Source organism: Equus quagga, chromosome 11, assembly GCF_021613505.1.
Source record: "Equus quagga isolate Etosha38 chromosome 11, UCLA_HA_Equagga_1.0, whole genome shotgun sequence".
Taxonomy (NCBI): Eukaryota; Metazoa; Chordata; class Mammalia; order Perissodactyla; family Equidae; genus Equus; species Equus quagga.
The window spans coordinates 2821411-2847348 of record NC_060277.1 but is presented as its reverse complement, the minus strand read 5'-3'; the positions used below and the strand labels follow the sequence as shown (position 1 = coordinate 2847348).

General features: G+C 38.0%; 1 protein-coding gene across 10 annotated transcripts in view; it reads right to left on the bottom strand.

Moving 5' to 3' along the window:
- Positions 1-25938, bottom strand: part of AHI1 (Abelson helper integration site 1) — a 178487-nt gene that overhangs the window by 128477 nt on the left and 24072 nt on the right. For all 10 annotated transcript variants that reach the window (XR_006890852.1, XR_006890851.1, XM_046677791.1 and 7 more), the window contains 9 exons: positions 22914-23133; positions 21555-21747; positions 19003-19098; positions 16158-16343; positions 14872-15024; positions 11022-11154; positions 8728-8851; positions 3722-3951; positions 2004-2110 (listed from right to left, as the gene is read on the bottom strand). Coding sequence is in view for 8 of the 10 variants with exons in the window: in XM_046677791.1 (XP_046533747.1) it covers positions 2004-2110; positions 3722-3951; positions 8728-8851; positions 11022-11154; positions 14872-15024; positions 16158-16343; positions 19003-19098; positions 21555-21747; positions 22914-23133 (1442 nt within the window). In the remaining 2 variants the exon portion in view is untranslated. The remainder of the gene's footprint in view (positions 1-2003; positions 2111-3721; positions 3952-8727; positions 8852-11021; positions 11155-14871; positions 15025-16157; positions 16344-19002; positions 19099-21554; positions 21748-22913; positions 23134-25938) is intronic.

The following is a 25938-nucleotide window of genomic DNA, read 5'->3' as shown; positions in this document are numbered from 1 at the left end:
GTTGTCAGCATCTCATTCTGACATCCACTTAACGTAGGTTGTGATTTGAGGTGAAGTTTTTTTTTTTTGATGGTTGTTTAAGGCAGCTAAAGATGCCGCCTGACTAATGATGTCAAGAAAGACATAAACGTGAAGGAGAATCTGCCTGAACAAGCCTTGCATAAGAACTACCAAAGGTCCTTCTTGTTTGGATTACCAGGAGAAAGAAAAAAACAGCAAATGCAAAACTGCTTAGACTAAATAAAGCCCAGAGTCAGAGGAGAGTCTGCCTTAACCCACGGGCGGAACCCTGTGCTCGCCTTCTCCCTCCAGGACGTCTGACTGTGTTCCTCGCTCTCCTAGAGGATCTCCTCTGCAGAGGTGGGCTGGTGCCATCAGGGGGCAGTACAAACTACTAGAATCCTCAAGTCAGCAGCTGAGCCCCTGCTACCACTGTCTGACACTAAGACCTACGTCAGCTACTTTTTAAAAGTTACAGAAAAAAGTCAAATGCTGCCACCACAGATGAGGATTTCACTGAACTGAACTACAACAATTTGGGGGTGGGGACGCACTGTTGGGAGTTTGAGCAACTGGAGCAACATTTACACAGATGCAATGTGCAAAATCAGAAACAAAACTGCCTAACAATTCAGTGTTGGTGTGACTCTGAGAGGGGCAGGCAGATTTAGCCTCTGCAGTGTCTGTTAATGATGTCCTCCATATTTTTCTTGATCATATCAAGTCCTAGTGTTGAAGCCCACGTCCTGTACCCAGGGGTGTGCCACAGCACAGGGCGCTTCACCTGGGCGCAGATGAGTGTGCTCAGCGCTCCCCACGCTGCGGGCTGGAGAGGACCAAGGCAAGCTCCAGCCTGTCCTGGGCATTAGCCACTAACAAGACACTGCAGCTCATTTCCCAACGTTTTGTTTTTGACTGTCTCAAGTAACCACCAGGCTGCAGATTTTCAAGGTAAACTTGCCTTTTGGTTACTATACTGAGGTAAAGAAACACCGGAGTTTTTCACATAAATAACAGACTCTGTATTGCAGACGTAAATGATTGGAACTGGTGTTTTGGAGCTTCGCCAAGCCCTCATGTACAGAAGTAATTAGAAAGTTCTTCTCAAAGTGTGTGAAATGAGGCTACAACACGAATCTCAACCCAACATTCATTAATCTGACAGACTAGATGAGAATAACTAAAAATAGACTGTTTTTTAAACAGAGTTGATGTACTTCAATAGATTTAACTAAAGTTCACGGAAATTCTTTTTCATTTAGAGTGTCTTTTTTTCAAATGAGGATAATTGTTATAATCTATTATGAAGAACAAAAAATTGAAGAACAAAGGTATAGCATGTAAGACAGAAACTATATCAATTTATATAAAACAGGTTTAATGATTTTATATTTTTAACTAAAAAATACTAAATATACACCAAAAAACTGCTTAATATACAAGCCACCTTAAAAACACTCTAGTCTAAAAATGAAAGAGACTATTTATTTGCTTCTGCCTATTTATCAAATTTCAAATGAAACAATTATTGTCATTAAATCACAGCCCCCCCTCATAATTACACAATTTTGATTATATAATTTTGAAAGCACTGTTACTAAAACACTGAGCACAGTTTTCAGAGTGATGTTACTGGACCAAGAAAAAAAGAATACAAATAGCAGGAAATATAAGTGATTACTTAAGGACAGTAAATATAATATAACATATACCTCACTTTAGCATAAACTTCAGTAATGGATCAGTGAATGTTATAGTGCAACTTAGGGCTCAAAAAAATGAAAGTAAAGGCTGGCCAAAATGAAGAAAATTTTTACTAAGTCACTATACCATCAATTAGCCATCAGGAAGACAGGATAATTAATCAATGATAATTGACTTTTCAAGGACTGGGAAAAAACTTTTTTTGAAAAGAGAGAACAGGATGCCCTGACATGTTAAAGTCACGTGGTTCGATTTTTCCCATTTAATTAACTCCCAGAGCAGGAGCTGCAGTCTCACACCTGAGTCACACTCCAGTGGCGCACCGAATGCTGTACATCGCCAACCTTGACGTAGGTGTTCCACACGACAACAACGCCCGCACAGTCTCCTGAGTACATGTGATGGCCTATTCAAAACGAGAAAAGCGCTCACTTATAACTCTCACCCAGAGGGAGAAACAAGGAATACGAAACTGGGAAAACACATCCCAGTAAAACATCAATGAATTGGAGGGCTATTAAAAGGTATTTCAGTTTAAAAAGGGCCAAAAACCAAACACAACTCACAATCAAATCCCAATCACCTTTAAATAAATTCTTCACTCTTTTGAATTATTTTTGATGACTTATTTCCCTTTGTCACTTTCCTGAATTTGAATACAAAAAGAAATGAGCCTCTTGGTGCACGTGTATATGGCTCAAATTCCAAAGCCAAACAAATTATATGAATTATCCAGTATGTATCTGTATTGCTTACTTTCATTAAGCTATATAATCTGTTTTACATTCCCGGAAAAATACTTATATTCTAATAACATACTGTTAGTGTAATGCCTGAGACCCGGTAAGAACCCAACAAATGATCAGAGAATGAAGAAAATAATAAATAACAGGTGTTCTAGTTTAACATGAATTCTAAGAGTCAAACCATCTTATAGCTGAATGGGAGCTCAGAGACCATCAAGTTCAGCTTCACATCCACTAAGAAATACCTTATACACCACTATAAACAGGTCGTCATTCAGCAATTGTGAATTGAGTATTTTACAAAGTAGCTTATTCAACTGATAAACTGCTCTATGTGTTAGAATGTTCTTTCTAATTCTGAGCAAAGAAAATCTGTCTTCTTCAACTTTGGCCCCATCTCTACCTACTTGGGTGACACAGGCTGATTTCTGTTTTCAAATATGGATCACTTAGCCAAATATTTGAAAAAACTCTCCACTTCTCTTTTATAATCTGAGCTGCCTCTATTATGAGACAGTTTTCAGGTACCTTTCTACCTTTGGATGACCTTCCCTGAATGCGTTCCAATTTATTAACATCCTTAGAGTTGAACTGAGTACATTAGCAGTATTATCACTTTGATCTGGATCCCATACTAATTAATTATAGCTATAGTCTACGTATCTAGTGTCTCAAATAATGTAAAAGGTGACTATTTAACAGATTTATTGAAGTTTTTATTATTTCAGTCGATAAAATAACCTATATTTTCCATCTTTAAAACACTATCTACATTATTCATACACTAAGATAAAATTTTAAATAACTGCAAATCTCCCTTCTATATATTTCTGTGCTTTTTAGAAAAAAATCCTGTTGCCACACTTAAAATAAATATTTTCAATATTCTTTTGGGATTTTCTCCCTATCTTTCTCATTATTAGCCTTTAATTTAAAAGCCCCTTAAAAAAACCCAAAACCTACCAAGGGGAAAATCACCAATCCAATGAAATATATTTATGAAATTTGGAACATGACTGGTCGTTACAGCAAAGATTAGTTGAATTCAAATGTTCAGAAATTTAATGACTTTAAAGCTACGAACAGAACTCCCTTAGTGCCAAATCTATGCTCAGGTCAGCAAAATATACATAAATCTAAATATGCACAAGCAATCATCAATACATAAAATCCCTCTCAAGCTTAAATAATTATCATCCTAGTGAAATAAAAAGTTTAAAAAAAATTCTTCATGCAACTAGGCTTCATTTGGAATGTATTCTCTGACTTACCTTCAAAGTCAAAACAGAGAGAGTTGATGAAGCTCCTGTGAGTGTCAAACTGTCGGATCAGTATGGCCGGCTCCTCTCGCATGTCAACTTTCCACACCCGGATCACAGAGTCATAGCATCCCGTGACCACCAGCTCTTTCACAGCTGGATGGAATTTAGCCGTGTAAACAAAAGAAGGATGAGGTAAAACTCTGAAAGTATTTGTATTGTTTACTTCATTTTTCCATATCCTGGAACAGGATAAAAAATTACATATTGCTTCTGAAATGCAAAAATTTCTTTAAAAGTTTCTTTAAGAACCAGTATAGCCAAAGGACTTAAGCAAGCAAGTGACAACAGTCAATGACAAACTAAATTTTATAACAATAAAAAATAATGTGATCACATATTTGATGGCTGGGGTTCTTTACATTTTGAGAAAACTATTCCTTACAGTTATTATCAAGCATAATGGTCAATTTGTCTATAGTTGTAATCTATACTGTAAAATAAACTGTATTTGTATATGTCTGCCTTTTTTAAACCTACTTATTTTTGACATTGATTAAAAACACATCAAATAGTTGGTAAAATATTACATTTAGCACAATATACATAAAAAATAAAATATAGACAGAAACTTTAACTGATTTCTCATTTAGGCTGTGCATATTGCTTTTGCAAAGTGCTTTCCAGTGGATGTTTAGAGAACAGGACATTCTGTTAACTTTATATTTGTAATTTACAAGCCTAGATCATGAAGACGAAGATCCCAAAGACTTAAAAGCCATACTGAAATTACTATATGAATACTTGGGTAAAACTGGATTAAAATAATTCTATTTTGATAGAAAACAGGCTACCCTAAATTAAGTATTCACTTTATGTTTAACATTCTCATTATCTCTTCCACCAAATAATGCATGATTTTTAAAAAATTAATATTATTGTCATTGCTACAGTCTTGGCAAAAGAGTAAACCCTAAGGGTTAAACTATTATGTTAGATACTCTGCGCTTCTAGTCCATCTGTAAAAATAGGCAAAATGTAGCAAGAGACAGGTGCTATATGAGTGTAGAATAGTGGATTTTTTTAAGTTTAACTTATTTGAACTAGAAGAATATATTAACTTTTTAATATGGGAATTTATAGTTCATCCTTTTAATTACTGTCTAAGAATTAACGCAAATTCAAAATTATACATAAAAGAAAAAATACAGTTGCTATTCAAGAATAACATTCTATGAGCTTTCTCAGCAGCTGCTTAAAATACAGGATATGATCTTCAATTACCAAGAATCCAAACTAATAATGAAGGAAGTGAAAGACCATGTTTTCAAGTAAAAACACAGCACGTGTCCCTGCGTAAACATTTTTACCACAGTAAAACTTCCAATGAACATATGTTACGTGAAATACAGTACCTATTGATAGAACAAAATCACTAATTTGGAGGGAATATAAAGAAGACTGTTAAAAGATAAAAACTTCAGTTGCTTGCTAATAGATCTTAGCATTATTTGAAATACTATATAACAGGTAGAAATGAAGCACCTGTATCTTAAAAACAGCTCAATATAATTAAAATAGACACAATATTTTACTATAAAAATGAAGCTTTTTATGTAAAAACTGAACTAGTACTGGTATCAGTGATGGCTTTAGTCGCCCAAGCAATGGTAGCATCCAAGATCAAAAGAAATGTACTCATGGGTTTGGGATAAAATCAGGCTGATCATAGAGAAGAACAAGGACACATAAATCTGTAAAGACTAGATGAACACACAAAAAAATCGTTAGAATTGGGAAAGAAAAAACATACGAAAGTTAAAACAGTATGTGTGAAGGCGGGGTGAAGCGGGACTCAAGGGCCTATTTGGGACAGATGGAACAGTCTTTCTGATTACAAGGGGAGCTGCTGATTTGAGAAAAATACAGACCATGTTGAGGAAACTAAAGAAGGAATTTAGGTTAAACCCATACGGCAGAGCTAACCAGTGGGAAACAGCTACTCAAGAGACACTAACGGTGACATGTGACAGCACTCCCAGGAAAGACAGAAGAGAAGACATGGGCAGAAACCCACACTTCTAACACTGTTGAGCATTAGCAACTCCAATTCCTTTCCTTTTCACTTAGCTTATTCATTGAAAGTGTTCCTTACATCTTTCAAAAACCTGTCTTTTCAGTTCTAGCCACAATGTTTCTCTCCTCACTCAGTTAATCCTTCACAATATTTTTATGATGTAAAGAGTACTAAATTAGTATCAATTTCAAAGCTACATAAAGAAAAAAGTATACTTTACTACAATATATTATACGTTCCCAAGATGGCTTCAAGAAATGGTGAAATGTAAGCTACATTTTAAATGATGACTATGAGCCCGCTGTGGCTCACAAAAGGTACCGCAACCTTTGCTGAGTGAAGGAGTTGGGCAGGAAGGGTGGGAGAAGGGCACTGAAGCACAGCAAGATGTAAGGAAGGGAAGAGCACGGAGACGTCAAAGAAGACAAGATGTTAGTGGTATTTCAAAAGACTGTGGGTGAGGCAGAGGATATGCAGTAAGTGCACAAGAGAAGGAGGTAAGGTCAGCGAGGGATATGGCTGTCATGCCATGCTAAGGAGCTGGGACATCTTCCAAAGGGCAGTGGTAATCAAAGATCTTTTAAATGAAGGCTTTATGAAAGATGGTTTTGGAAAGATAATTTTAATATAGAAAAGATGTAGGAGTTAGAGACTGAAAGTTGGGAAGTTAGCAGCAGCAGTTTAAGCAAGACATAACAAGGACTCGAAATAAGGCCCCAGCAGTGAGGACAGAAAGGCTGCATCTTTCAGGAGGGAGAACTGACAGACTTCAGTATTACTCAGATACGGAAAGGAATGGTGGGGAGGAAAGAAGAGATGAGTACTACTCTGAGTTCCCAGCTAGGGAGACAAGAGTAGGTAAGGATGCCATTACAAGACATATAAGAGGTCTAAAAATGGGAAAAAAATTGGTGATTTCAGTAAGTTTGGTTTTGGACTTGAGGAGTCACTGGGCAATTCAGATAAAAGGGTGTAGTAGAAGATCAAACTTAGAAAAAAAGTGAAATTCTAAGCCAGGGAAGATGAGAGAGACTAGGATACGCAAACCAAACCAGGGAAGACGATCAAATAAAGGATCCTGGGGTAAACATCTGCAGAGAACACACGGAGGAAAAGGGATGAGAGAGAGAAGGAGAACTGGTCAGTCATAAAAAGAAAACAGAAGAGGGTGTCCCATGAATTGAAAATATTTCAAGACTGGACAATAATTAATTTCTGTACTGAAGGCAAAGAGGGTAAGGACTAAAACTAGCTAGAGGATCTGAAAATGAGCAAGAAACTGCTGGCCTTCTGAAGAAAGTTTGTACAGCACGGAGAGTGAAAGCCAGACTAACTGGGCTGAAGTAAAGACAACGTGTGTAGAAAAAAAGCAATATGATAGTCTAGAAAGCAGGAAGAGTTGAGAAAAAGATTGCTTTAGATAAGGAGATATGAGCATATTTCTAAGATGAGAGGACAAAATCAATAGAAAGATACTAAAGAGACAAGAGAGGTAGGAGATAGAAGTAACAGAATTGTAGATTAAAGGACTGAGATTAAAGCACAGGTCAAAGATCAGCCTTAAAGGTGTCTGTGCTCAGGACTCTTTCTTGAAAGGTGGACAGAATAAAGATGGCAGATTTACAGACATCAGGTGGGAAACCAGAGGGAAATGTGGAAGTTCGTGCTTGGCTACATTTCACTGTGAATGAAGCCAGTCATCTAACTAGAGCGGGAGGACGGTGCCTTAGTGTAACAACTTGACGCACAGTGAGATTTGGATCTGCTGCCAGAGGACTGAGAAAAGATGGCTGAGTAAAGATAAGTAAAAGCACTGCCCAACAGAGACGACAGCTGAGGTGATTTTAAGACTTACAATCCAGAGTCAGGCCTCAGCAAGGTTATGTACTTTTCTCCAGCATAACCTGGCATCAGATAGAATGGCTATGCTGAAAAAAACAGACAGACTAGATAGATTCTTGAGGACACTGTTAAGAGGGACTAACAGTAGGTTCCCAGTTAGAAAAGGTAATCTATTGCCACCAGCTGTCATTTTTTCATTTAAATATAAACTAAACAGTAATGATAACATCTTAATCAATTAGACATTTTATATTGAAATGGAAGCTGATAAGATTAATAGAAGAAGGGGCCCAGACACTAGAAGAGTCTGAAAAAACGTATGTTAAAAGAGCAGGAGGCAGAAGTAAATAAGAGTGAAGTCAGAGTGGATCTCGAACTGTTCTAAATGTCAGTTTCCTAACCCATGGAGATAGGAAATATTTATGTCTATCCTCCCACATTTGTTGGAATCAAATTAAATGACACATATAAAAGCATCTTGAAAAACTGCCTAATAATATCTTTAGAATACATCCAAGGTAGAACAAGTAGCTAAAAAAAGTGTAAATGGAACTAAAAAGCAGCTTTCAAAATATTTTATTGTGATACTTATTAAATTGGAAGGAGCTAAATGATTTTAAGGCTGACATTCTGAAAAATGCAAATATTTGACCACCTATAAAGCTCTTAAAACATAAGGTACATACTCATTTATGTACCCTACACTGCATGCTGTGCACCACTGCGCTCTGGCCTCTGCACCCAGCTGACGGTGAAGATACAGTCTCTGTCATCAAGAGTTACAGTCCAGGAAAAATCTCACTCACTTAACAACCTGAGCTCAAAGTATTAATAGAACAGGGTACATAATGATCATTTAAATACAGTGAGGACTAGAAGCATTATATATTACATAATCTATGTTTAACAAAAATTTCTTCAGGAAAAAAGATTTCACTACTATTTATTTAATCAGTCAGTCTGTAGGGTATATATTTACAACAGTCCCTTGATAAGCAACACATAACTAAGCATAAGTGTAGTTCTATCACTTTATATTCTTTTCGTTTTCCTTGATGGCAAACAGCATGCACAGTAAGTACCTCTCAAGCACACTAACCTGGCGGTGCCATCCGATGATGCAGTAAGGACATAGCGGTCATCTTTTGACCAGCAAAGATCATAAATTATATTGAGGTGGCCACACAATTCTCTCATGAAACGCCCAGAAGGAATTTCGTATACTAATAAAAATATTCAAAAGTTAGTAGGTTTCTAGATAGAAGATCCTTAATCCAGTAAAATAAAAATTCATAATTTATAATAATTTGTACATAAGGTAAGCACTATCTATAAGAATATTATCACCAAAGATATTTCAGCATAAAAATTTCCAAATCTACTTAAGATTTTCATTTACTTTAGAAATGAGAATTTACACATACAAAATTTTATAATATGCCACAATTATTCTCATCTCTTCAAAGTAATTCTCCTAATAATCTTTGACAATCAATTCATTAATCAAATAATAAATAACATATAAATTGCAATTCACTTCCAAGATTCTATAATTTGGGCTTTCCTGGAAAAGATATTATTTCATCTGAAAATCAATTAAATTCCAACCAAAATTTTAACTATCTGAAGTAGCACGAAATTTAAACTGTGCTGTTGTCAGAAAAAAAATCTTATACTAAAACGATAGACACAGCAAGGGGATTAACAGAGACCCAATCTGATAAACAAGGCATTGTGGTACTGCCATGTTACGTGTACAAGGAAACCCTCTAAGAGATGACTGATAGAGGACAACAAAGTTCCTAAGTCTCTACTTCCACCTAGTGGTAAAACCAACTGCCCTTTAAAATACTAAGCAGTACAGAAGCGCTTCTGAAACCTCAGAAAATCAGCACCCTCATAAAAGCAATGAGAACACTGGCAAAAATTGTCAAAATTAATTTTCTCAGAAGTCTGGAAATTCAACAAAGGCTTGCAACCATTTGAGAAGCATTTACTCAAGAAAAACAGTTGAATCTCAGTAAGAACACTGAGCTCTGTGGTGTTTTAACTTGTCATGTTTCCATTTCCCTCTCTCAAGCTGCAAAGTAGCCTTAAAAACCAACAGCCTCACAACCACAACAAAAACCAGCAGCCTAGCAGCCATGGGAAGGGGCAGAGCGGGCAGAAGAGGCCTGCAGAGCCCAAAGCCCCAGACCGAGGGTGACCACTGTGAGCCAGGCTGGCAGCTCCCTGGAGGCCCCTTGCTCAGGGCCTGGCTTCAGCTGACCTGGCTCTGAGCCTGCTCTCAGAAACAGCCCTAACCCAAGGGGGCAGGACCTAATCACGGCACAGCTGCCTGAGGCAATGATGCCAGCAGGGCTAAGAGGCTGACAAAAAGCTTAAAAGGGAAAAACTGGGAATGAGATGGCCATCATGGACTCTGGAAGGCTCCAACAGGTGCCTGGGAATCCAGGAGGACACATGCACGTAAAGGCTGTGAGCATGCAGCAGCAGATCTGAGGCCCAGCCTCACTCTGCTGCACCTGAGGAGGCTGCACACACAGGAGGGGAAGGCGAAGGCAGTCGTATGTAACTGCCTGCTGAGGCCGTGAAAGGGGATCCCCCCACCCCCACCCCCACACAGACACACAGACACACACACGAAGTGAAGGCAAAAGGAGACTCGTAAACTGTCTGCTGAGGTCGTCAAAGTGTGTCTCAACACCCACACACAGCCCCTTGTTAAAGGCTGAGAGACCTAGTCATTCAAGACATTTAAAAATCTCTTTCTAGGGGCCGGCCCAGTGGCATAGCAGTTAAGTTTGTGTGCTCCGCTTTGGCAGCCCAGGGTTCACGAAGTCAGATCCCCAGTGTAGACCTACACACCACTCATCGAGCCATGCTGTGGTGGTGTCCTAAATTTTTAAAGGCAACCTGAGAGGGAGTTCTGGCCTCTCTGCTGACTTCTCAATTATGATGAGAAGTCTTCACCTGGGTGCTCCTGAGCCGATTACCACTGTCCTAGTGCTTAACAAATCCAAGGGCTTTCACAACTCAAGTTATCACAGCTATCAACTGACCACACTGGACTAAAATTTCTCCAAAGATTTATTAATCCTTCATGTTGAAAAGTTTCTATATTTAAAATAGAAAATGCTTACAAAAATCCTCCTGCACGCTTTAAAAATAAACTTACCATCCTTCATTTGACTGTTCTCATTCTACTTCTGAACATGCATTGTATAGAAAAGTGTAAAATTATAAAAGAACTGCTAGTTTCCTCGAAGAAATCTATTTTAATTTAGTGGTACTGGTGGGGTATTCAAATTAAGATCGTAATGAATTTTAAGAACTGAAGACAGTCCTCCGTGTAGATGACAATCAGATGAGACAGACAGGACGTTTACTCACGAATAATCGGATATCCATCCCGGCTGGCACAGGCTGCTGCTAATATCCTTCCATTATGGGAGAAGGCAAGACAGAAACATCCTCGTTCTCCTGCATTCAGTGAGAAGAGGTGCTTGTTTGGGATACGGCAAGCCTAAAAAACAAACATTTTAAAAACATAAATTAAGACATTAAAATCTGAAGGCTAGTTGTTAACTTCAATGATTGCAGTGGTCGAGTTTTTTTTTTTTAAAGTCCCTTTGCTGTGATGCAGAGGAAGAGAAAAACAAGTAATCAGAATGATGGGTAACCATAGTAAACTACTTTACTTTTGAAATGGAGAATCAGTTCTCCATGAATGAAGTGAATTTACAGCCCATGTCTAACTAGTACTTAATTCAATGTAACCAAAAGATCAAAAACAAGAAAGACTCTTGGTCTGTTTTTTGAGATTTAAGCACTAAGTATATCTAAATGTACATAGCATTTTGAACAAGTCACTTAATTAAATACGAATAGAAAGTTTCAATATCTGACACTCTAAAGCTGTCACTACCACATTCCTTCTATTAAGCCACAAAAAGAGTGTGTGCCACACCCTTATTCCACGACAGCAACCAATACGCGATTTTGCTGAGCCAGAAGCCTGCTCTGAGACCAGAAACGCCCAAGTTTAACTCCAGGATGTATGAATGTTCATTCTCTTTCTTTCTCTCTTAAAATAACCAACATTTGTGACTACCTTCCAAAACGTATTTTCAAAGTAATCAATCACCTCCTACTGGTTTCTCATTCACTATTTTATTGATTTCTTCATAATTTTTACCTTTCATTCCTTTTGCCAGATGAAATCAAAACTTTCCATGTATTAACATCTACTGTAGAAAGTACTGCTTACTTTTATTTGCCCTAATTCTACCTCTTCCAAACTTCAGTGAGCCTTAGTTCCTGAGTTTCTTATTATTCAGAAAGTTCAATTAAACATACATTGGGCCCTTACTATATGCCATGGACGTGGCACTTTATTACAAATGTCTTTTCATATACTCATCAACAGCAATCCCATGAGTAACCATTATTACTCTAGATCGCTAATAAGGATGCTTCAGAGGGCCAAGTCCAGCTCACCGGGCCTAGTCAAAGACTGAGTCCAAGGCCCTGCTGTCCAGACAGGCACCAGGTTTTCACAAGTAGCACCAGGACTGAGCAGCATTACTAGGAGGCAGCACTGTGAGCAGCTACTAGGAAGGTGGAAAATTCAGCAGACATTTCTCAGGTGCCACTAATGGACCAGACACCATGCTACCCATCTTTTTCCTCCATTCTCCATCCAGAGATTTAGAATAGGGAAGGGGGATAAGGAGAGGATAAAAATGAAGGAAAAGTCAGGGGTTTTATAACCCCTTGTTGTGCTTCTAGAGTAGGAGGTATAGCTCAGGAGAACTTTGTGCCTCATCATCTCAGCCAGAAATCACTAAAGCCACCATCATTCTCTTTGTACTTCGAGGGTTGACACTGTACTCGGAACAGGCGTTCAGTGAAAGTTTAATAACGTAACAAGAAAGGTCCCCAACACCTTTGTTTTTTTTCCCCTTTACTGCCTTGTCAGTCACTAAATCACGCTAGTTCTTCCTTTCTTTCTTCTGTATTCATCTTTTATTTGTCACTTCTGCTACCATTACCCCAAGGTGAGACCCTTCACCTCACGCACCAATCACTACAACTGCCATCTCCTAGGTTTCTCACTCTGATGTATCCTAACTCAGGATCTCCCACATGCCACTGCCAGCATTAATCTGTCCTAAAATACAGCCGTTATCATGCCTGTCTCCCACCCAAACACCTGCCACTGTTTCTCACACATCCCGCACAGTCAACTATCAGGCTATCACTCAAGAGCCTCCACAGTGTGGGCCTGCCCTACCACACCACTTTGTCCTTATGCAAACTGGTGCCCAGCCAGCCAGGTGTTTGAGTGCCTCGTGAATACAACAGGTCCTTTCCCATTTATCGACAACTTTGCCCCATATGAAACCCCCTTCCCCATCGCTCTTCACCCAGCCCTTACTTGGCCACCCTTTCAAGTCTAGCTCAGGCTCCACCAGCCTGATGAATAAACCCTCTCCCCCGACTCCAGCTCACCTTCTTCACATCCGCAATCTTCAAACGGTTTTAGTTTCAGGATGCTTTACAGTCTTAAAAAAATTTTGAGGACCCCCAAAGAGCTTTTGTTTATGTGGCTATATCTATAGCTACTTATTGTATTAGAAATTAAAATTGAGAAATTTAAAAAATATGTATTAACTTATTTAAAAAATAACAGTAACAAACCCATTAAATGTTAACACAAATGTCTTTTTATGAAAAACAACTACATGAAGTGGAATTGTTCTACATTTTTGAAAATCTCTTTAACACCTGGCTTAGTAAAAGATAGCTAGATTTTCATAACTGCTTCTGTATTCACTCTCTTGTGATACCACATATCATTTAGCCTCTGGAAAACTCCATTGTATACTCGTGAGAGAATAAAAGTAAAAATCATTAACTAAATCATTATGAAATCATTAGAATCATTACAATCTTATTATGAAAACAGACTGAATTCACAGACCCCCTAAAAGTGTCTTGGGACTCCCAGTAGACCCCACTTCATGCTTTGAGCACTGCTGATCAATTATTTGTATACCTACCTTTCCTCGAGGCTTCTCTGTAGCCTCCCTGACACTGAACAATGTAACTGTTTCCTATTTCCCTAACTGATGTGGAAGGTCCTCAAGGGTACAGCCTAAGAGTTATTCTCTCCATAATATATTCAAAGTATTTAAAAATGATTTTAAGATATATCTGTAAAATTGGCCTCAAAAAGAAAGTCAAATGTGATGCGAAACACAGAAAGTGAAAAGGTCTAGGAAAATAACCATTCTTACGTATCTATGCAATGTTTGGATAAATTAAGACTTTGGATAAATTGCATCTAGTAGTGGTCAGATATATAAAATGAACCACTCCACTCTTTATGGAAACAAGTAAGAGATTTACAAAACTGTATCGGCAATGTTTCTTGTCACTGCAAAATATGCTAAGCAAGTAAGAAAACTTTAGTAAAAGCTTAAATACCACTCAACTTGTGGCAGAAGAATATACACCTACATATCTCCATCAAAATGTGATTCAGGAAGAAGCCAGGCACTACAAAAAGTTTCATGAATCCACAAAAAAAAAAATCCATTTTTTAAATAATAAAATCCATTAGAAGACATACCTCTTACAGACATCAAAAATCTACATTTTTTTACTGCTGCTATGGGCTGAACTGTGTTTCCTAAAATTCATCTGTTGAAGCCCCAACCCCAATACCTCGGAATGTAACAGTATTTGGAGAGAGGATCTTTAAAGAGCTGATTAAGTTAAAATGAGCTGGTTAGGGTGGGGCCATAATCTAACAAGACTGGTATCCTCATAAGAAGAGGGAGAAACCCCAGATATGACACTCACAGAGAAAAGACCAGACCAGGAGAAAGGCCTCAGAGTAAGCGAACCCTGCCAACCATTAATCTTGGGACTTCCAGCCTCTAGAACTACGAGAAAATAAATTCCTGTTGTTTCAGCCTCCCAATCTGAGGTGTTTTTTACAGCAGCTCTAGCAAACTAATAAAACTGCCCAGGTGCCCAAAGAAATAACCTAGCATGGTGCTTTTTATGTCCACGTTAGGCGCCATTATTTGTCACATGAATCAAAAGAAAGACCAGATTGTGATTAAAAAGAGGATAATTTGAGAGTTCTAAGTAGCAAGTTAGTCACCCTAGGACCTGCTGGAGTTTAGAGGACGTAACTATCTAAGTGAAGCTGTGTGACCAGACGCCCCACCTGCCCGGGCAGCCGTCTCCACTTGACTTCTTCTTTTGAATCTTCTAATCCAGGTTCGGTGTCTACTGAGCTTGGCTCGTGGTGTCGTTCACAGTACACGGGTTTACCCTTTTCCTCCTGAAGTGCCATCATAGACCGGTAAGACGGCTTTATCTAGATACGTACAGAAAGTGAGAAAATTTACATATCATGTTAATCTTTTTTCCTTCCCAGCATACATCATTTTAAAAATACTGAAACAAACAATACGGAAATGTTTTCAAAAGGTACTCTAGAAAAGATTCTACTTTTATTTGTACATTACTCTAAATAAAATGAAAGTTGCTTGAAATTACAGTCCTATAACCAAAAACCTTAAAAGTTGGAAGGAAAAAAACCCAGAACTCCAACAGTCACACGCAATGGTTTTAACAACTCCGTGTCGCAGCTTCCACCTCTGCACCAACACCTACCAGATGTTACATCACCAGTGTCTGGCTTTAAACTCACAAAACTGGCATCATAAAGACCTAAAGTTTTTTAAATCTTCCATTTCTTAGAAACAGATTTAATTTAACTTCATTGAAATCACTGCAAATCAACCCTGTGGTCACAGTTTAAATATCAACTACAGAATACACAAGTGACCCAAATTGTCTCACAGCAAATAAGAAAAGCAGAGTTCCACCTCATTTAGGACCAATTCATTGCCAGGATCATTTATAATTTTAATCTGTGGAAAACAGCCGTAGAAATATTATTTACTGATCATATGAATGATAGTGAAAAATATGCCTGTAAATCATGGGTCTGCAAACTATGGCCTGGGTCACATCTAGCCTGCTGTTTTCTAAATGAAGTTGCGCTGGGACACACCCACACTCACTCGCTCAGTTACCACCTACAGCTGTCTACACAGCCACTTTCGCATGCACAGGCAAAGCTGCGTGGTTGCCACAGAGACTGTATGGCCTGCAGAGCCTAAAATGTGTCCCATCTGGTCTTTTATGGAAAATATTTGTCAACTCCTGCTTTAAATCATTCTTTTATCTTTAATTTTTAAAAACCAATATTATTTAAAAAAGATTTTTCCTAACACCGAAACTTACATTTAGTACTTAAAATTCATTTAAATATCTTTTAAGTATCAGCTATTACAGGCTTAATTCATAATCTCTGAAGGTACTTTTCTATTCTAGAAGTCTATTAAAGTAATTCTAGACACTTTATCTTTTTAGAAATGGAAAATGTGTTACCATTCAATCTCAACAACAGAGTACATATATTTACATGTGCTGTTAACTTACACAGTCTGGAACTTTCAATCCTCTTACAGTTACATACAACGTTGAGGGATAACGATTTCTTGGACATTTTGACCACCATTCAAAAACCTCGACGACATTTGATTGAGATCGCGGCTTAGTAGGTGGGTAATACAGCTGCAGGCGAAGTTTTGAATTGATGTTTACATTCCCATTGGCTCCTAGAAGCTTAAAATAAGAATTCAAATAAAACGTTATCTTCACTGAAAATAAAGCAATGGTATATGGTCAAAAACTCATTTCTTTTTCCTTTTTTGGTGAGGAAGATTGGCCCTGAGCTCAATCTTCCTCTATTTTGTATGTGGGATGCCTCCACAGCATGGCTTGATGAGCAGTGTGCAGGTCTGCACCTGGGATCCAAACCCACGAACCCTGGGTCACCAAAGTGGAGCATGTGAACTTAACCACTATGCCACACGGTTGGCCCCCAAAAACTCATTTTAAGAAGATTATATGGCATGCTGAAATTCCCTAGACTTATAAAGCAAAGGAAAGAACACTGACACAGTTGGTTAAGCACAGTGCTGGACCATTTTGACAAAAAATAACCCAAATGACTTTTTAAATATTTTTTTGATAGCTGTCTTTTCACCCATACAAATTCGCACTGTTGGTAAAGCATTTACATTACTGTGCCAGATGCTGTATAAAGGAGGTAGTCAATATAAGTTTGTTTGAAATAATAATGATAAAGAATAAAATGCATATTATTTAAACACAAATTTTCCATTTTTTTAGCATCAATATTTTAAATGGTAAACTTCTATGGTGTTTTAATTTTTAAAAAGTCAAAATCACTTTCAAAGAGTAGTTAAACTCAAGTTTAACTTTCTAAGTTGCGTCCATCAGTGACCAATGGCCATCGAGTGTGCTCCTTGCTTTCAGTCCCCACTCCTCCACTTAAAGTTGTAGTCTAGTAGAAGAGGACCTCTTTTGAGTTGGTGAGATTATTATTTTTCTCATAAGAATCGCCATTTATTTAGCTTAAACATAAGTTGTTTTAATAGTTTTTTTATTGAATAAACCTTTTTAAGAAGGTAGACTAAATATTAAAAAAAAGCCAGCACTGGCAACTTTTAAAAGCGTACAGTCTAATGCAGGAGACATATAAGCACAGAGAGTAATACCTTAGCCTTTACAAGGAGTGGAGGTGGGATCAGGGAGAATTCCTGATTGCCATCTCTGCCAGTGGCATAAGATGGATAAATACATACAAGTCCATATGACACTTAAAGGTAAAAATGCCATGAGGTACATTATTGTTTCCCAAAGGCAGTTTATAGTAAGCAGGGCAGGTCTGCAAAAACCCTAGCAGAAAAGGAACAACAGCAGTTTCTAACAAGACCACAGGATGGCAATGTTTCCTATGTGAAAGTGACCTTTCTGGGTTTTTTGTTTTTGCTCTACATCAGTATGAGAGGGGGTACAGAAGAAGGTATAACAGGTTATAAAGGAGACATCCTGGACCGCGTGATCCCGCAGCCCAGGCTAGAATCACCTCCTCACCACAGCCACCTGGCTGCCGTCCACAGTCAGACTGCAGCTTCTAAGGCCTCTCCAACCCTGACGTGGATGAGGTGCCTCACTGCGGTTTTCACAGCTCCACTCTAGCACACAGCCGTGCAGGTAATATGTTTACAGGGAAACTGAACTGGAGGGCAAGAACAATGTCTGATTTCTCTATGAATACCCTTTATTGAGCAGAGTGCCTGGCACGTCAGAAACAATAAATATTTGTTGAATGGATGGATGCACAAATGGAAAAGTTTTATAAGATAATACAAAATAGATTAACTACTCAAGATGTTTTATCTCTCAAATTTATGTTTGAAGGCAGAAATAAAAGAATCATAAAATTAAGATCTTTTTTTCAACATCAATTTATTCATGTCTTTCCTCTCTGCATAAACATCCTAGTCAAAGACAGCATCATTTTACACCTAGACTACTGCAGGAATTTTCTACCTCAATCTTCCAGTACATATGTGTGCACCCTCTGTAATCCATTCTCCACCCAGCAAAGTAATCTCTCTACAACATAAATCACATTATTTCAGGCTTTTGTTTAAAATCCCATAACGGCTTCCCGCTGCTCTTTAAAATTCTATAATGGCTTCCTGTTGCTGCAGTGGCCTAGACCTGGGGTAATGCAGACCTGTCTGCCTGAGTGTCTCTTCAGGCACCAGGCCCCTCACTCTCCATCTTCCACGCCCAGTGCCTTCTGTGGTCACCTGAGTACATACACCTGCTCTTTCCAACAGCAGGGTCTCTGCACGTCCCTTGTTCTCATCCAGAGCTCCCACTCCCCCACTGCCAACATTTAGCTAATGCTCAGGTGCAACGTCTCTTCCTGAGGAAACCTCTCCTTGGCCCCACAGGATGTTCCCATCACCCACCTCATACCTCCTCACAGTATTTATAAAAATCGTAATCAGTGATACACTGTATAATCAAGGTTTTATGTCTGTTTTGCTTGCTAGAATATGAAGTCCGTGAGGCCAAGGGGTGTCCTCTTTGTTCACTAACTAGAACAGTGGTTGGCCCACAGAAAGAGTTTAATACACATTTGTTGGGCTGAGTGAACGATGACAGGCTGTGCGTCTGTTTCAGTGCTCCCTCCTCAGGGCCAAACAGTGTGCCTGGCATGCTCGGCCCCAGTCAACAGTCAGGAATCTGAGCAAGCATCACCTGCGCCTGAACAGAGAGCTCTGCCTCTGCAGTCTCACCTCAGGCCACAGCTCCTTCTAGGAAACCTAACTGACAGGGAAAGCAGCCAATCAAATCTGAAGGTTATTCTAGAGGTGTTTAAAACAGATGAAAAACATACCTTGAGAAATGCCCAGGCAATTTTCCGAAAGCCACATTCTTGGTTTTGAAATTCAGAATTATTCCTAATTTCATCCATGCTTAAGAAATCCAGAATCTGTAAATAAGTATAAAAAATGACTTCACAGAATACCATGCTACCTAAAATTTAAAATTTTCTAGTAATATATTATTAAAATTTTAAAAAATCATTTATATACTCAAAAATGTTTTCCTAAGAGGGAGGAAAAACATTTTTATCTCATTTCATTCACCTTTAACTCACCCAGTTAGTAAGGGTCCATTTTTTGACCACTTTATCTTTTATTAATAACTCTTTTATTAGGATTTATTTCAAATCCAAGACAAAGAGTTAATTACCTCAAATATGGTCTAGGCACAAAGACACCACGCACAGAATTCTGAAGCTCTGATCATTTTTTTAAAGTATGAGAGCAGACTTGAAAGGACTGTTTGTTTAAAAGACTCCTGGCCTCATCTCTGGGTCCTTCCTTGGGGCACCCTCCTGAAGCTGGAGATCTTCTCTTTGGATACACGCTATCATTAGGCTTCTCAAGAGGACTTCTCTCATATCTCCAGCCTGTCCAGGTGTCAAAGCTCGTGGATTGCAAGCAACCTGCCACAGTGACTGTCTGCCTTCTAGGTACTGTCAGAGCCTCTCACTCTGACCTTGCTGGTACTTATCAAAAGCTCAGCTGAGACAACAAATCTTTATGGAAGACTGCTTAAAAAATAACAGGGACTCCATCTATCCTCTCTTTTATACAGTTAAATCTGTCTTCAGATGTAATACAAGCTCAATGGAAAAAACACTGACAATATAAGAAAAATATGTAACAAAGTAAAACAACTTGTAAGCCAAACCATAGATGATCAACATTAACATCTGGTTTATGTGTATCTAAACCTTTTTCTGTGAGTTCCTAAGTACATATGCTACTACAAAGCCAATGTTATTTTGCAAATTATTTTCATATAATATGTAGCGGATATCTCTACAAGTCAATACATACATATGTATATCATCATGCTAATGGCTGTCTAGTGTTCTTCTGCATTAGAAATATCATAAATTTAATAAAAACCGTCATTTACTTAACCAAACCACTTACTGATCAAAGAGATCTGTCCCCAAAAAACTTCTGCTATGTAAGCATGTTTAAATAAATATCCTTGCACACGCATCTTTGTGTACTTTCATTTTTCCCTAGAAGTGGAATGATGGTTTTAAAGAATTCTGAAAGATATTATCAAGTTGTCCTTAAAAACCCTCACAAAGTTGAAATCAAAAAGTAGTTCTGTAGACAGTAAACTTAAGAAGCAACGAAAAGTGTTATAATCCAATAATCTATCTTTCTTAAATCTTGTAATACTAAAATGAATATAAAAGAACATTGTAACACGACAAATTTCTATGATAGAGTTCCCTGAGATAGAAATTATATCCCTTTTTGAAAAAACCACACGTTTATATAAGTCATACAATATAATCACAGATGTAAATTGTGAAATATTCCTATCGTAAGCACACATACATCATCTGAAAGTTAAAGATCATAAAACCAAGTAATTCTACAAAAATCAATCATTGGCTCTGGTCATGCCTTGCTGTTCCATGCTAAAATTCTGCATCTTGCTTAAACTGGAAGAAAGGCTTTCTCTACTTCCCTTTGCTTATGGAGAGATAACATGAAGTACAGGAAAGAATGTGGTATTTCAGGTTCAAACTATCTTCAAATACAAATTAGCTGGTCCTTCATGGCTTAGCGATGGAGACACAATCTGAAAACTGCATCGTTAGGCTATTTTACCATTGTGTGAACATCATGGAGTGTCCTTACACAAACCTAGATGGCACAGTCTACTACACACCCAGGCTCTACGGTACTAATCTTACGGGACCACTGGCGTATGTGCGGTCCATTGTTGACAGAAACGTTGTTATGCGGTGCATGACTATATTGAAAATTGGAGTAACTTTGGGGAAATCACTTTACACTCCAAACTTTGATTTCTTTTGTAGTAAAAATTTAGAAAAATAAGTCAGCTCAAAGGCCATCTACTCCATAAAGCTTTCCCTGACTGCTCTGACCCTCTACAACTCGGAAGTTCTACTTCATTTTGGTTGTATATTACACTGCATTAGTCAAGTGATCTTTGCATGTTCATCTTTATTTCTCCAAGTAGTACACTAACTCTTACGTAGTCTAACACAGTTAAAGAGTTTACACTATGAAATGGGTTAAGGAGGGAGGACTGCATACACATAGATTAGATTCATCTTTTCAGTTAATTTGTCACGGTGTTGTTGCAAGAAATGATACAGAGTAAACCAAATGGCCAACTACTTGCACTAGTAAATGCTCAGCAAATATGCGATGACTTGTCTCCCTCACTTGTGTCTCCACAGCATATTATGAACAGTAAATCCTAGGGATCCAAGTCTCACACTACTTTGTTGTACTACTGAATTAATAAAAAAACAATAGGTTGTGTTTGTGCTATCAAAATATTAACTAAAATTTGGTTTAAATTGCTCTATTCAATTCATACCTCAAAGAACAGGATGACTTTAGGGCTCTCATCAAAATCTCGAAGCAAATAGGGAAAGTTTTCATTAAATATAATTTGTTCTTCCCACTCTGGAAGTCTTGATTTTAACTGTTTAAAATCATATGGCTGGGTCATAATAGGAAGAATATAATCCACATTCTCTTTTTCATAGTAAGATGAAACAGGCCGTTCACTGTTCAAAAAAAGATACTGCCATTAACACAATTCTTTATGATAATTTTCAGAAGGTGAGAAAAAAAAATATAGTGTTCCAGGTGACGCAACCAGAAATAATGAATAACTGTGATACATAAGGAAAAATTATTTGGATTGTCCATCTAGAAAATTATAAATTTTATGAGACTTAAAGGTGGTAGCACCTTACTATCATCTTGCATCTACATACTATCAATTGGTTTCATGGAATTATTTTATTACAGAAATATAAATTGAGAAGTATGATTACACTTTGGCATAGGAACTCCTTCAGAATCTTAAATGAGTTTGTGAGAAAACAGCAAAGTGGATTTAAATAAGAAAATGAGCACAAGAGGATCATAACCCCTTCAACATATATATTTTCTTTGAATTCCCTAAGAAAACTGAATAAGTGAATGACTTTTTCAGTAATCTCTTCATGTTTCCATCCCTGCCATCTTTCCATGCAAAATTTTTTTGAATTCTAGTATAATCATTTATTTTCCTGTACTTTTTTTTTTTTGGTGAGGAAGACTGTTGCTGAGCTAACATCTGTGCCAATCTTCCTCTATTTTATGTGGGACAATTCCACAGTGTGGCTTGATGAGTCTGTGCCTGGGATAAGAACCCACAAACCCTGGGCCACTGAAGTGGACTGCATGAACTTAACTACTACGCCACTGGGCCAGCCTCTACTTTTTATGTGGGCCTTCAAGCATGTATTAGCCACAGAAGTAGTATTAGGAAAAAAATGAAATTGGAAACTCCCTTACTTCACCTGAGACCCATGTAACATATTAACTTCAAAAGAAAAATGAAGTTAGGCAGCTAAAGTATTTCACCATTGTGTGAACATCATGGAGTGTGCAACATAAGATGATATACAATGCAAGTTAAATGCCGTAATTAGTCATCAAGCTTGGCAGAAGCTCTCTCAATTCCCCTCCACTTAACATGAACTGCCAGATTAAGAGATGTTCTCTGTTTCTTCCATAAAACATACTGATCAATATCAATGGTTAATGAACACCTACAACTAGTAAATTATTCTCCAATACAAAGCCATAACTCTATTCTCATTGACTTTCGATGGCAGAGAAGAGGACTTCTACCGGATGCAGTTTCAATTTCAAGGGTTTACTGTGCAATTAAAAAAATTACCTATCATCTTTCTTGACATAGTGACCAGTATTCTCATCAACCACATGAATTTTTACCATTGGGTGAGAAATCATAAAATCTGACTTAAGTCGATCTGTTCGGTGAATATAAACTCCCAGGACAAGGTCATCATCAAGCAAACATTTGGGATAAACGGGACTATCTCGGCTTGTTATTTCATGAACACCGTCACCATCAGTGTCTTCATTATCATCTGAAACTACATGCATGGAAGAAAATCAATGTTATAATTAACTGTTCCCATAACAGTATATTCAACAATATATGTTCAATTTACATATAACCTAATCTTTATGATCCATAATTATCTGTCTTTGTTAAGAAAGAAACTTCAAGGGAAAAGAAAGAAAAACACAGACAATAGCATACTACACTCTGAGAGTATAATATTGCATTGACTAATGCATCAAAATAGGATGAGGCATCTTTCCTTTTTTCCCTAACAAGGATCAACAACACAAAAAGAAAAAAATGAGAACCAAAACCAAAAAGTAATTTTATCCAGGTATTTTCTAAGTGGAATATACATCCCTCAATTCATTTATAAGTGTAACTTCTGCTTCTGGGTAGGATGCAGTAGAATGGAGCAGGTCAATGCTTCCGGTAACAACTTGTTAAAGCCAAAGAATTACAAAAACCTTATTTTTAAAGGCATCAGAAAAGCACAGAAACAACGTATAGTAGATGGAATAAAATTCCAGAGAGGGAGAATCATTCAGAGGAAAGCCGATGGATGGGCAGCTGTTTTAGTCTCTCGGGACATTTGCTGATTCAGGGTACAGACTGAGGATGAGGGTTTGGCCCAGGCAACGGGTCACTACTGGGAGAAAGAATAACCAGGAAAACTTTCAGTAGTTGCATGGGGCTGGCAATATAAAATTGGAGATTTGAGGAGCCTCAAACACATAGCCAATTTTCCTCACAAAACTGAATCCTGAGGCTATAGAAGAAGCTAAAGAGGCAGTGAAATCTCCCAGTCTTGTGGTTCTAGGAAACAATGACCTGCCAGGAGGGGGGGCCTGAAACAAAACAGGCAAAGATGAAGCCCCAGAGGGCCTGGTCAATTTATCCCTATAGCCACTTTTCACCTGGGGTCACTTACCAATCCTGGGCGCAGCTAGAGGCTGAGAATCCAGGCGTGGCCCCTGGCAGAAGGTCCCTACTGGGGGACAGAGAAACCAGCAGAGATTTTGGCGTTCACGCGGGGCTGGAGTGACAAAATTGGAGACTTGAGGGGCCTCAAACTCATGGCCAGTCTACCCCTCAAGACACTTGCCAAATTTTGAAGCTGCATGGGGCAGAAGGCTAAAGGACTAAGGTGCAAACCTCTGAAGGGCAACATTGAATCTCCCACAGTCTTTTACGGCTGAGAGGGAGATCCCTGCCAGGCTTTCAATTTGAAACACCTGGAGGGCCACATCCTAGGAATGGGGCAAATCAGAGAGAGAGTCTTACCAAACTACAATTCAGCCCTGACCCAGCTCAATTCCTGACTGGCTGAAATCAGCTATCCACCCTATGTGCCTAGGAGAAGAAAGAGGAAACCCTCTCTAGTGGAAGATCAAATCATCTGGAGCCTCTAGGATTCTATACACAATGTCCAGCATACAATAAAAAGTTTCTAGACATAAAAGAGGCAAGACTACATAACCAATAACCAAGAGAAAAAAACAGAAAACAGAAGCAGACCCACAGATGACCCAGATAGGAGTTAGCACACAAGAACTTTAAACAACTATGACTAATATGCTCAAGAAAACAAAGGAAAAGATGGACAAAATAATCTTTAAAAATGGAGATTATCTACTAGAATTGGAATCCATAAGGAACAAACAGGCATTCTAGAACTGAAAAATACCACTGAAATTAAGAACACAATAGATGTGTCTAATAGTATACCGAATGCAAAGGAAGACATGATTAGCGAACCAGAAGAAAGATCAATATCCCAAATGAAGCATAATGAGGAAAAAAAAAAACCAAGGGGAGAAAAACATAAGAAACCTGTGGAAACATGCATAAGAAACCTATGTATACATGCAAAAGAACATATGTGAACTTATAACCTAGAAAAAGAGGAGAGAGTGGTGAAGAAGCCACATGCGAAGAAATAATCACTAAGAATTTCCCACGGTGATAAACCAATATCAACCAGTAAACCCTAAGCAGGGTAAATTCCAACAACACCATATTGAGGCACAGCATGATAAAACACTCAAACAAAGACAAAAGGAAAATCTAAAGGGTAGCCGGGGGGAAAAAAGACACAATCCCTTCAAAGGGAGACAAATAAAACTGCATTTGGGAACATAAATGACGGAAGCCAGAGACAATGGTAAGATTTATTTAAAGCACTAAAAGAAAATAACTTGCAACCTAAAATCCATACTAACAAATGTGCTTTAAAATGAAGGTAAAGTAAAGGCATTTTAACAAAATCTGAGTGAATTAGTAGGCCTGCACTAAGAGAAATACTAAACTGAGTTCAAGCAGATGAAAAATAAAAAAATGAAAATTCATTAAGGAAAAAGTAAATTTTGGAGTGATTAAATTAGTATCCACTGTACAAAATGGTAACTGTAATATCTATGAAGTTTAAAATATGTGTAGAACTAAAACACATAAGAACTTATAAGGCAGGAGAGGGAGAGATGCAGAAAAAGCGCCTGACAAAATTCAAATGGAGTTAAACTAGTCTAATGTGCCAGCAGTGTGAGGGAAGTGTATTTTGTTAGGGAGTTAATTTATATTAGACTATAAGAAGTCAGGAATAAACTTAATGTTCTCCAGGGTAATGACTAAAAAAACAGTAGAAGAATGTATAATTAACAAGTTAATAGAAGGAGCAAATTAAAAAAATAACTTGAATAATTCAAGAGGAGAAGAAAAAGGAGGATAAAACAGGTGGACCATACAGAAAACTAACAGACAGATGATAAATACAAGGACACAGAAAACTGCAAACAAGAGCACTGGGCGGGGGAGGGGGGGGGGGGCGGGGGGG